General features: G+C 42.7%; 1 protein-coding gene across 3 annotated transcripts in view; it reads right to left on the minus strand.

Moving 5' to 3' along the window:
• ZFR (zinc finger RNA binding protein) overlaps positions 1-13,306 on the minus strand; it is a 91,320-nt gene extending 78,014 nt beyond the window's left edge. For 2 of the 3 annotated variants that reach the window (XM_033179287.1, XM_033179289.1), the window contains exons 1-2: positions 12,910-13,061; positions 12,519-12,618 (exon numbers count right to left, since the gene is read on the minus strand). In XM_033179287.1, coding sequence (XP_033035178.1) covers positions 12,519-12,618; positions 12,910-12,946 — 137 coding nt within the window. In that variant the 5' untranslated portion in view covers positions 12,947-13,061. Of the gene's footprint in view, positions 1-12,518; positions 12,619-12,909 lie in introns of all 3 variants that reach the window. The other variant, XM_033179290.1, reaches the window with a different exon arrangement.
• Between the last annotated feature and the right edge of the window lie 382 nt (positions 13,307-13,688).

The following is a 13,688-nucleotide window of genomic DNA, read 5'->3' on the forward strand; positions in this document are numbered from 1 at the left end:
CCCCAGCTCAAATGGTCCTCCTAACTCAGCCTTCTAAGTAGCTGGGACCACAGGCGCACTCCACCATGCCTGGCTAATTTTTTTTTGTTTTTTTTGTAGAGATGAGGTCTCGCTAAGCTGCCCAGGCTGGTCTCAAACTCCTGAGCTTCAAGTAATCTTCTCATCTCAGCCTCCCAAAGTCCTGGGATCACAGACATTCGAACCACTGTGCCCCGTCACTTCCTTTCTTCTTAAAAACTAGAATAAGATAGCTTATCCTACAATTCCTACCAACTCACGAGAATGGCAGACCACAGGAGAGTGAGGTGGTTAAATGTCGTATGAAAGTTCTTAATTTTCTTGTAATCTTTAACTCACCAGGAAAGACAGCTATCACCATTTCCCATCTGCGTCTACTGGATCTTTCAAGTTATTTTAATTACAGTCATTTAACAAATAATTTCCATTAAAATAAAGGATAATGAGGCCGGGTGCGGTGGCTGAAGCCTGTAATCCCAGCACTTTGGGAGGCCGAGACGGGCGGATCACGAGGTCAGGAGATCCAGATCATCCTGGCTAACACTGTGAAACCCCGTCTCTACTAAAAAATACAAAAAACTAGCCGGGCGAGGTGGCGGGTGCCTATAGTCCCAGCTACTCGGGAGGCTGAGGCAGGAGAATGGCGTAAACCCGGGAGGCAGAGCTTGCAGTGAGCTGAGATCTGGCCACCGCACTCCAGCCCGGGAGACAGAGCGAGACTCTGTCTCAAAAAAAAAAAAAAAAAAAAGGATAATGAAAAAGAACTATTAGAAACTTTTATAAATAAGAATTACAGTAGTTAAAAAATTATAGTAAGCCCAAATTTTTATTCCATATTGCCCTGATTTCAAAGGTATATGGACCATGTTCTCTAAACACAGCTAACTGTTCAATTTTGATGCACAAACTTGGAACACACCCATCTCACAAATGCTGACTCCAGATTTGAAATGTATCTCTAACATGTTCTATTCTAGTTCATAATTACCTATGGTTCTTCTTCCTGCACTTGCAGGGTCAAAATACAATCCATAAAAATTTTTTCTGAAATGTCTGATGGCTCATATTTTGTTAAAGAGATGGCCATCTTCTTTACTCCATAACTGCAAAACATTTTCAATTTTAGATTTGGAATGTTTAATCTAATAACTCATTTCTACACCAACTACTTTTTTCCAATCACTTTTGTATAAAGCATCTGTTTTCACCACTTGTCCACTAATGAACCGTATCAAGTATATTTTAGTCCACAAACTTCACAAAAGATGAAAGAATTCACGAGGCATGGTGGTTCAGGCCTGTAATCCCAGCACTTCAGGAGGCCAAGGCAGGCGGACTGCTTAAATCCAAGAGCTTGAGACCAACCTGGGCAACACGGCAAAAACCCCATCTCTACAAAAATAAGCTGGGCATGGTGGCACATGCCTGGAGACTGAGGAGGGAGGATCACTTGCGCCTGGGAGGCAGAGGTTTGCAGTGAGCCAAGATTGTGCCACTGCACTCCAGCATGGGCTAGAGTTCGAGACCCTTGTCTCAAAACAACAACAAAAAGATGAAAGAATTCTGCCAAGTATCTGCTTAGCAAAATACGATGTTCTGGTTCTCGTCACAATTATATTACATAACGAAGTCCCTTCTAGTGAATGACGAACTGAATGAGAATGGCATATTTCTTTTTTATTCCTTAGAAATATATTATGTATTGATTGAGTTTGAAAAATTCATGTAGGACATTATCAGCTAAAGACTTGCAGACTGAGATTTTTTGCTTACACAATTTCAACATTATCATTAGACTAGAGTGGTGCTTTTTGTATTCATCTTATGATATATCTGATAACTGGGAAACATTTTCCTGTGTCAACTTTCTTCTCCTTTGCTGGTATGGGCAGAGAATGAACAATTCTGCATTCTCAACTGTGTTGAAGGAAAACTAAAAGCCAACTATGAAATTAGTGTCTCTACTTTCTTCTTAGCTTCTTGAAAGAAGATATGATACTTGAGCAATGCAGTATCATCCAGTTATTTCACTACTGTACCACCCTTGTAGGTGATTCCAACATTCTTTCATTTTCCAATTATATTTGTCTTTAACATAGCTGGGAATACGTGATAGAGGAAATAATTCATAGAATGATAAAACAGCAAAATGTTTAAGATCCCATGATGTAAATCTTGCTAGATAGGATGAATTTTATTCCATTTTGAAAAAGAAGGGGAATGTTTTCTTTGCTCTTTGGAAGGCCTCTAAGAAAGAATAAAGGTCATGGAATGTCAATCCTTGTAACTAGAACTACTCAAAAAAGAAACTATTGATTGGGTACAATAAACCCTGACGGATACCATAAATTAATTAAAATGAAGTGCTCTATAACTTTCCTTCTTTCTTTTTTAAAGATAGGATTTCACTCTGTCACCCAGGCTGCAGTGCAGTGGCTTGATCAAGGCTCACTGCAGCCTCGACCTCCCCAGGCTCCAGTGATCCTCCGCCTCAGCCTCTCGAGTAGCAGGGACCACAAGCGTATACCATAAGGGGCTAACTTTTGTAGAGGCGGGTGGATTGCTTGAGGTCAGGCTGGTCTTCAATTCCTGGACTCAAGCAATCCACCCACATCAGCCTCTCAAAATGCTGGGATTACAGGCATGAACCACCACATCCAACCTCTGTAACTTTTTATACTCACGAAAAACAAATCCTTCATCATTTCTCAAAAGTATTAACATTTCTTCAAGGAAAGGTATGAATATTCACACTGAGTGAGATGGGAAAAAAGTTAACCTGTCAATTTAGTTTTTACTGTCAAGATTTTAAAAGCTTACTACGAATATTTTCAGACATGTGTGAATTTCATAAATGTGGGTGAAGCACTACAGACTTCTAATTATAAAACTAGGATAACCAGATATTCTGATAGTAACTTAAACACAAGAGTGTTATCATTAAATTTACATTTCATAGAGACCATTATGCTTATAGCATAAAACGGTTTGGGAATGGGCAGGATTAGGGAAGTAAGAGAAGCTATAAAGCCACTTTCATAAATCACAGCACTCTTTGCTTTCATCTACATGGTTATTGTTTAAACAGTTTTATTGTTTTTCCCTATATGGTTACTGTTTAAACAGTGTTATTGTTTTTCCCATAAAAAAGTGTCATAATTCTTCAAATATATTTTCAAAGACATGCCTTGCCCATTTAATGCTGACTACCATACTAGTAGTGTATTTTATACTATAGCTTTTCCCAGAAATATGAATTCCAAAAATTTATTTTCATTTGATTGATTTCAACCACAGTGCTTCCCAGTATTTTAAGCCCATGTGACCTCTGGAATTCTTAAGTATCTATGTGAACACTACACTACAAACTTATTTTAAGCAAAATTTTATGCTATTTTTTCTGTAGCTCCAAGTGATCAGATTCTAGTTTCCCTATAAAGGCTACTCACTAAAATTACACCAGTAATTTGGTAACTGTACTAAATCCCTATTCCAGCATCTCTAAAGCTGACGACCACGCTATCATCTTTTGGTTTTCATGACCCTAAATTTTCCTGGCTCTCTGTTCACCAAGTATTTATTTCTTTCCCTGGTCCTACCTTAAAGCTGGTAACCACAATTGTATTTTTTTTTTTTTGAGATGGAGTCTCGCTCTGTCGCCCAGGCTGGAGTGCAGTGGTGTGATCTCGGTTCACTGCAAGCTCCACCTCCCCGGTTCACACCATTCTCCTGCCTCAGCCTCCCGAGTAGCTGGGACTACAGGAGCCCCCACCACACCCAGCTAAGTTTTTTTTTGTATTTTTAGTAGAGATGTGGTTTCACTGTGTTAGCCAGGATGGTCTCGATCTTCTGACCTTGTGATCTGCCTGCCTCAGCCTCCCAAAGTGCTGGTATTACAGGCGTGAACCACCGTGCCAGTCCCCACAGTTGCATTATTTTTCTATAAATAATTCAAAACATGTCTACTGAATGCTTGATATACGCCAGGCACTGTACTTTCTCTGGTTTCATCCATATTCACCAGCCACCTACTGAATAATGGTGGGGATATAATATATGCCAGATACTGTTCTGAACACTTCACAAATAATGTTTTCTTCTCTTCTTTCTTTTATTAATAATAGAGACCGAGTCTCACTTTGCTGTTCACACTAGTCTCAAACTCCTGGGATTAAAATTCTCCCGCCTAGACCAAACAAAGTGCTAGGGTTACAGGTGTGAGTCACTGCCAGGTCCACTTTACAAATAATACTGAATCCTCAAAACAATACAATGGAGAATGTAAAAACCTGCTGGGATACTGATAATGTTCTGTTTTTGTTTTTAAGTGCAAGTTACACAGGTACATTGGGTTTATGACATTTCATTGAACTCTTACATGTGCAGTTTTCCTATGAGGCAAAGAAAATTTATTATCTTCAACTCATAGATAAAAAAAACTAACAAGAGACTGTTTGCCCAAGGTCACATGGCAGGCAATAAGAGGAGCCAGACTCAGCTTAGGTAGTCTGACTTCAGAGCCAAACCAGTCTCTATTATATCATGCAATCCAGATATTTGTCTTGGCTCAATACTTTTCCTTTGTCTAAAACAACATTCCCTTGATTCTCAGAATGAAAGAACACGAAGTCTACCTCAAACTCCATAGTCAAAATCCTCCAATTTCCCATTTTAGTATTTCATTAAAACTTTATTATAATGGCATAGTTCTTTGTAGATGCATTTGTCTCCACCCTCATACCCCAGAACTGTAAACTCCCTGAGAGCAGGGACTACGCATATTGTAGATGCTCATAAAACACTAAATAAGTGAATTACTCCCTACAAATGCACTTTAATATACAAGACTAATATTCAAATAAAACAAAAAAGCCCAAAGTTTATTTCATTCATTTTACCTCTGTATGAATAAAAGCTGTACTGTACATGGCTTTCATGAAATACTAAGAAATGATACACTCAGAACAATCACTCTAATCCTGTATTCTGACAGAGTGGTGTCATGGACAATTAATAGACGAGTACTTTTAATAAGCAGACTAAAGATCCCATCCAAATAATTCTAACATACTTCATCAATTACAACATTTATAAGCCTGAATGGTCTTTTGATTAACCTGATGATCTATGTCTCTGAGTAATAATGCAGCTGATTTTTTTTTTAACATACACATCTATTTAAACAAATATATATTAGATATATATTCTAATCCAACTACCTATATAAGCATGTCTATCTCTGGGATGTCTATTTTAATTCAATGATCTATTTGTCTATCCCTGTACCAATATCACATTTTTCTACTAATAATATTTTGGTATCTGATATTACAAGTCCTTCCTTATTTTTGCAAGACCTTCATGATATTTTTAGCTGATCACTCTCCTCACTATATACATTAAAATCCCTTTATCAAGTTATAACAAAAATCCTATGAGATTTTTATTGGAGTAACACTAAATATACATAGATTAGGAGATAGTAATTTGATGGCATTGCATCTTTGTCATCTTTTATGACTTTTTTATCCTACTGCATTTTCTCCTCAAAGTGTTTTGAATATGTCATTTGTTTTATTCCTGCTTACTGAATAGGTTTGGTGGCTATACATAAACAGGACTTATTTGAAATTTAATAATCTAATTCAATATTGACGAAACAAGAATGCTACTGACTTTACCTGATTCTTTCTTTCTTTTTTCTTTTTGAGATGGAGTTTCGCTCTTGTCGCCCAGGCTGGAGTGCAATAGTGCGATCTTGGCTCTCAAGCGATTCTCCTGCCTCAGCCTCCTCCTGCCTCAGCCTCCCGAGTAGCTGGGATTACAGGCATGCACCACCACACCTGCCTAAGTTTGTGGTTTTAGTAGAAACAGGGTTTCTCCATGTTGGTCAGGCTGGTCTTGAACTCCCGACCTCCGGTGATCCGCCCACCTCGGCCTCCCAAAGTGCTGGGATTACAGGAGTGATCCACTGCGCCTGGCCTTTGCCTAATCTTAGATCCAGAAAATTTGCTGTACTCTTATCAGTTCTCACATTTTTGCCTGACAAGTGTAATAATCATGTTACCTGTAAATAGAAACTTTCCTTCTTTTTCTATTAGTAATGAGGACTCCAAATGTTTCACTTTTTTTTTTTTTTTGAGACGGAGTCTTGCTCTATCGCCCAGGCTGGAGTGCAGTGGCGTGATCTCAGCTCACTGCAAGCTCCGCCTCCTGGGTTCATGCCATTCTCCCGCCTCAGTCTCCCCAGTAGCTGGGACTACAGGCGCCCACCACGACACCCGGCTAATTTTTTTGTATTTTTAGTAGAGATGGGTTTTCACCGTGTTAGCCAGGATGGTCTCAATCTCCTGACCTTGTGATCTACCGGCCTCGCCTCCCAAAGTGCTGGGATTACAGGGATGAGCCACCATGCCCGGCCCAAATGTTTTACTTTTAAAACATTTTACTGTGAGATTATGAAACTCTCTATATAAATGTATGATACATATTAACCAAGGAATCCTTCTAAAACCCTTAAAATATTATTACTTAAATCTCTACCAGAAACAGTATTGGTAGCAATGCCTACTGATAATCAGGCACTAGGCTAGAAAATTTTATATTTAAACTTAAGTCAAGTTAGGTGAGGAAACCAAGTCTTAGAGAAGTTGAGGGTGCCTGAAGGGATGGAGCTGGGGATTCAAACTATCTAGTTCCAAAGTTATGTCCTTTTGTTCATAGTGTACTATAAGGCAGTTTACAAAAGCATACTCAAGCAGATACCTATTCTATACATGGATATTCTGGCTCACCCTACTCTATTAAGAGTAACAGCCATTATATCATCAGTGTAATAGTAACAATTCTTTTGGAAAGAAAATTATCTTATTTCTAGCTTATCCATGCAGTATCCATCCTAAGGTCTCTGATTCAACAATAGAAGGATTGATGTTATTAGCCGTTGCAGTATTTCTCTTTTTTGTAAAGCCAGTAAATTTCCATCATCAAGGTTGGTTTCAAAAACCTGTTCACCTGGTTTTTTTACTTTCTCAGTGTTTAATCCTTTTCTGCCTTACTAATGTCACTTTTACTCTTTCCTAAATTCAAGACACAATATTCTTAACACTACATTCAAATAAAAAGTAAAAAAGAAAAAGGAAAAAAGGAAAACTCATTAGCTTATCAGCCTATCCAAGCTAGTGTTAGCATACCCAAGTTATCATATCCTTTAGGAATAGAAGTCCCTAAGACATCTCAAAATCATTAGATGAGATGCCTTCTTTTGACTGGCAAATGGTTAAGGTCCAGCAATAGTCAAAATCTACTTACTGCTATGTCCAAGGTTTTTCTTTTTGTTTTTGAGACGGAGTCTGGCTCTGTGGCCCAGGCTGGAGTGAGCGGCGCCACCTTGGCTCACTGCAAGCTCCGCCCCCTGGGTTCCCGCCATTCTCCTGCCTCAGCCTCCCGAGGAGCTGGGACCACAGGCGCGGCCATCGCGCCCGGCTCAGTTTTTGTATTTTTAGTAGAGACGGGGTTTCACCGTGTTAGCCAGGATGGTCTCGATCTCCTGACCTCGTGATCCGCCCACCTCGGCCTCCCAAAGTGCTGGGATTACAGGCGTGAGCCACCGCGCCTGGCCAATGTCCAAGGTTTTTCTAAAGTATAAGTAAAGAAAAAGTGGCTGTTTACAACTCTCAACGAGGCTGGGCACAGTGGCTCACACCTGTTAATCCCAGCACCTTGGAAGCCCATCACAGGAGGATCATTTGAGCTCAAGGGTTCCAAGCTGCAGTGAGCTATTATCACCACTACACTGCAGCCTAGGTGAGAGAGCAAGACCATGTCTTTAAAAAAAAAAAAAAAAAAAAAAAAAAAAAAGGCCGGGCGCGGTGGCTCAAGCCTGTAATCCCAGCACTTTGGGAGGCCGAGACGGGTGGATCACGAGGTCAGGAGATCGAGACCATCCTGGCTAACACGGTGAAACCCCGTCTCTACTAAAAATACAAAAACTAGCCGGGCGAGGTGGCGGGCGCCTGTAGTCCCAGCTACTCGGAAGGCTGAGGCAGGAGAATGGCGTAAACCCGGGAGGCGGAGTTTGCAGTGAGCTGAGATCTGGCAACTGCACTCCAGTCCGGGCGACAGAGCGAGACTCCGCCTCAAAAAAAAAAACAAAAAAACAAAAAAACAAAAAAAAAAAACACCCTCAAAGAAATGGGTTAATGTCCCATGAATTGTGGGATATAATGGGATTATTTTATAATGTTTATTACATATGCTTTTATAAATGTATATGCCACAAACTCTCCTCAAAAACTGAAGAATTCCTATCAGAACTTCTCTATCATCGTCAATGAAGAAGTTGCAAAAAATGATTTTTGATCCTATGAAATTATTAGGAAGTTTTTTCTGCTGAGAATTATCTTTCCTCATATTCTTTGCTACCCTAAAGTCCTTAGAACTGTCATAATAGTTCTTTCCCCAAAATTTATTTAAAAACAAAACTACATTTATGTAAGTACATTTCCTCAAACAAAAAAGGTACTCTACTCTAACAGGTTATCTACCTTACCAAGTTCCCTTCTGGCCATGAAGCCATCCTTACATTTTCACGTCTGAAATCTGCTTTCTCCTGTGCACCCTCAAATTAATACACTATCAGGTACACATGTAAACACATAAAAATACTTAACTGGTATATTTACTTGACTTAAAAAAATACAAAACAAGGCTAGGCGCGGTGGCTCATGCCTGTAATACCAGCACTTTGAGAGGCCGAGGCAGGCAGAGCACCTGAGGTTGGGAGTTTGAGACCAGCCTGGCCAACATGGTGAAACTCTGTCTCTACTAAAACTCTGTCTCAGCTACTCAGGAGGCTGAGGCAGGAGAATCACTTGAACCTGAGAGGCAGAGGTTGCGGTGAGCCAAGATCGTGCTTGCACTCCAGCCTGGGTGACAGAGCGAGGCTCTGTCTCAAAAAAAAACAAAAAACCCAAAAAATACAGAATAGGAAAAAAAAAATTCCATAGTTTATGGGACTTAGAACACGAAGACTGAGAAATGCTTACCACAAAATTGTCTAATGTGCATTAACACAAATGAAAAACGTGGTAACTAATCTATAAGTTACTAGTAGCCATACTTGACAAATTCACTATTACAGTTCTTTATAACATCTTCAAGAACCTGATCTGTAGTGTGCTATTATGAATTTCAAATACTAACAAGCTAAAAAGTCTAAATCTAAAATAAATGTAATCAAATACCTTACAGAGCTGTAATCAAGAAAACTAAGAGCTGGAATTACTTTTACTTTATTTTATTTTGAGATAGAGTCTGTCTCTGTCACCCAGCCAGAGTGTAATGGCTGCAATCTCGGCTCACTGCAACCTCCACCTCCTCGGTTCAAGCGTTTCTCCTGCCTCGACCTCTGGAGTAGCTGGGATTACAGGCGTCTGCCACCATACCCAGCTAACTTTCATATTTTTAGTAGTAGAGACCAGGTTTCGCCATGTTGGTCAGGCTGGTCTTGTACTCCTGACCTCTGGTGATCCACCCGCCTTAGCCTCCCAATGTGCTGGGATTATGAGCGTGAGCCACCGCGCCCGGCCTCTGGAATTACATTTAGGTGTACGATGTTTACTTTATCTGTATTCAATGATAGGTGAAGCAATTCAATCACATCATTCACACATAAATACAGTCATCCCTCAATATAAGCAGGGGATTGGTTCCAGGACCGCTATGTATACAAAACTCCATACATAAAGTCCCACAGTAGGCCCTGTGGAACCTGCGAATACAAAAAGTTGGCCCTTCATGAATACTCTATTTTCTATCCAAATTTGACTGGAAAAAAAAAAAATCTTCATATGTTTTCAGGCGTGAACTGTGCTCAAGGTTTTCCTGAGTTTGAGATCTTTCAAATTTGAAAAAATATTAGTACAGTAGACCTCGGACCTCCATCTCTAAAAGTTCCATTATAATTACTTCCAGCCAGGAAGAAATATTAGCTTCACCACCATACTTTGTGCATGTGCTTTTGTTATTATTTATTCATCTTCCTTGCCAAAATTCCCAGTATTATTGGGCCTGATTTCTTGCCATTAAATGCAAACGATATTTTCATGTACTATGTTTATACAGAAGGCCTTATGTACAAGAGTGCCTAAGTTTTAGCAATATAAGTAATGTCAAAAGACTAGTCTTTTCTCATTAGATGTACACTTAATCTATTTAGTAACCTGGATTGTTGTTAGTTTAAACTTTTGAGTTTCAAGGCCAAAAAAAAAATTATTAGAAACAAATTCTGTCACCGTTCCCTATATTGGGATAAAACAATCACATATTTTATCAAAAAATTATTATCTTTAAATCAGCATTTCCTTCCTTCGTTTCTATCTGTAGGTCTGTATTTAGGAAAAAAATATTTCAGAAGTGCCACAAAGAACCCACCACTTTACCGTAAATATAGTAATCCAACAAATCTTATCACTCAGCCCATATTAGGAAAACAAAAAACCTGAGTAAAACAAGTAAAATTTTAATGGTTAAATACAGTATTTTCTAGGTGGAACACTAGTACTTGCCAGCAGATTTATGGCACAGATGCTGATTAGCTATCTCTTCTCAGAAAAAGATAGTTTTTTTCTCTCCTTGAAAATTATTAGCCCTACTAAAATCTCAGAATTCACCACTATATAATTCATCCATGTAACCAAAAACCACTTGTACCCCAAAAGCTGTTGAATTTTTAAAAAGCCCTAAAAAGTTTTATCAAAGTAGCTGAAACTTTTTCAGTTATTTATCAAAAATTATAAGCAAAAGATTTGCTAATACTTGAAATGCTCCAAGAGTTTGCTATAATTTGTCATCTCGGTGCTTTTTCTGGAATGCAGACCTCATGAAAAAACACTTGTAAAATGCCACACAGCATTAAACAATTAGTGAAAGCTAGTTTCACCAATATGATACACATTTATACATTTTGACATCTCTTAATGGAGTCTCACGCAATATCTTAAGTGGCAGCATTTTTTTTTTTTTAGTACTACATACAATAATGGTACCTTTTACCACAAATGGCATCTTAGGATGCCATGGAATACAGTAACTTGGTTTCTCAAAACCCCAAGTTTCAGGCCAAAAAGATAGTTTGCCCAGCATCTCATTTTACAGATGATGAAAATGAAAACCCAACTATATGATGTTTCCAACGTCATAAAATCAACAACAAAAGAGGCCAGGTGTGGTGGCTCATGCCTATAATCCTAGCACTTTGGGAGACCGAGGCAGGACTTGAGCCCAAGAGTTCCAAATACACCCTTTCTCTGTAAGAAAAATAATTTATTCAACAACAACAACAAAAAATCAAGAGCAAAAGAGACTGAACTCGGGTCTTCTGGCTCCCAATGATGCCCTTTCCATTAAACAATGTGCCTCCTGAAGAAAATCAGATGAAAAAAACTGCCTGGGTTTAACCAACATCTAATATACATAAAAAGCACATCACGCAAGAGCCGTATGCGCTTATGGCCTGAACCAAAGGTCTCAGACTGACTCAAAAGTAACAATTTAAAAATCCAGCGTTGTGTATGTGTTTGTCTTTGATAAGATGTACAATGAACTACAGACTTCAGAAATGAGAGCTTCCCTTAAGGTAGGGATTTCATCCGGTGCATTACAATGACTCAGTGCAATCTCACTTTCATCTTCTTCCCTCCCCATCATTCCCCGCAGGGGAAAGACCCCCGCAAAGAGAATGACAGGCCCACCTGGGGCCTAAACTCCACAGCTCAAACAAGGCTGTGCACTCATTTATCAGCACTAGAAACTTCGCACATCTTTTCCAGTCTAAGAACTACACAATGTACAGGTGGTTGGTATGTGAACCTCTCTCCTTGCAGGAAAAACTAAAGGAACCCGATGAACGCAGTGACACCCGGTTTGTCAGCAGGACTCGCTGGCAATGGAGCGTCTGGGGAAGAAGCTCCAAGACGGAGGAGAAGGTACCCGAGACAACGACACGTTATCTGGGCTCCGGGGGTTGAAGCACCAGGCGACGACGCAGAAAGGCGTCGCAGGAGAAGCCAGTGGACCTGCGACACGGCACTCCCCGTGAGGTCCCTTCGGCCACCCTCTCCACTCTCCAAGTGGGAAGAAGATGGGAGGTGGGGGCTGGACGCGCGGAGGCGGGGACCGGGGGGCCTGCCGGGCGGCGGTGGCGGCTCCGCTCGGCGGCCGCAGGAGGCCATTTTAGCTAAGGGGCTGCCGAAGGGCCCTGCGGCCTCCACGTCCCTACACCTCCGCCGTCTCTACCTCCCCCCTACTGGGGGCCGCTCTCCGTCGCGGGCCGGGCAAGGCGGGGCTGGGCGGGAGAGGCCGCGGGGCTGGGCCGGGCCAGGCCTACAGCGGGCCGGAGCTCTGGGCTGGCTGGGGGCGGACGCGGGGGCGTCGCGTCGACCGGATCCGGGCCGAGGGGCGAGCAAGGGGCGAGCAGGGAGAAGGCAGGGTGCCGTTACCTATATTGGGCCGCAGCCGCCGCCGCCGCCGCCCCGCTGTGGGTGAATCCAAAGTAGTTGCCGGTCGCCATTTTGGCATCTTCCCCCAGCCGGCTGGGCACTGCGGCGGGCACGGAAAGTCGGGTCCCATGGCGGGAAGAGAGACGCAGAGAAGCCGAGACGCCGAGGGAGGGCAGGGAGAGAGAGAGAGGCGCCGTGAGAGCAGCCCTGGCGGGGCCTGGGCCGCGGCCGCGCCGCCTCCCCCTCCCGCCTCGCACTCCCTCACTCACTCGCACGCCCGGGTGGCGGCCGCCGCCTCCTCCCCGGAGCCTGCCCCAACCCCCGCGCCTCCCCGCTGCCCGGGGCCAGGGAGGGGGCCGGGCAGAGGCCTCGCGGGCCACATTAGACTCACCATAGGTAAAAGAAACTACAGGGCATATGGGAATCATGGGCTCGGGCTGCTGCTGCTGAACTCTGAACTCTCACCCGCTGCCTCCCTCCTCTGCCCCGCTCCTCCTCAGCGGAGAACAGACCGCCGCCTCCGGCCGCTCTGCGCAGGCGCGCCCGTGCTCGGCATCCTGGGAGCTGTAGTCCCCGCCGCCTTCGCGGCTGCTCTGGGCGCGTGCTGCTGGGGCCTCCGCGGTGCGGGTGCGGGGAAGCCCGCGGGGGAAGAGGGGCCTGGCCTTCTCTGAAATGGTGCTGAAGCCGCGCGGCCGCCAGGCGACGGGGGCGCGTGTCAGGAGCGCCTCGCCCGGCCTCGGGGGAGTCGGGGAGCGTGACCAGAGAGAGTGACGTCTGTCGCCTTTTTCCTTACTTTCCACTGGTTTCCTTCACTTTTGCGTGTGCATTTATTCTGTCTCCCTGTCTTCCTCGCTCATGATTTTTTCATTGGAATTCGAGCTGGACAATTTAGGATTTTTCCTTATTTCCTGCTTTCCCGCAGCTTTTCTCCAACCTCTGAAGTGCGGAGGGAGGGAGAAGGAGAGGACAGAAATAGAAAAAGGATGGAAAGTGCTTTTTTGTTGGACTAAAAGCACACCCCAAACATCCCTCCCGGACACACCTCTTGCTATACACTTTCCCCGACCTGCACCCACGCCCTGAGCCATCCGGCGTATATCGGTCACCCAACAGGGTGTCATTCACTGTTGTAGGTGCTGGAGACACCGCAGGGAATAAAACAAAGTCTCT

Source organism: Trachypithecus francoisi, unplaced genomic scaffold, assembly GCF_009764315.1.
Source record: "Trachypithecus francoisi isolate TF-2019V2 unplaced genomic scaffold, Tfra_2.0 Lachesis_group2, whole genome shotgun sequence".
Taxonomy (NCBI): domain Eukaryota; kingdom Metazoa; phylum Chordata; class Mammalia; order Primates; family Cercopithecidae; genus Trachypithecus; species Trachypithecus francoisi.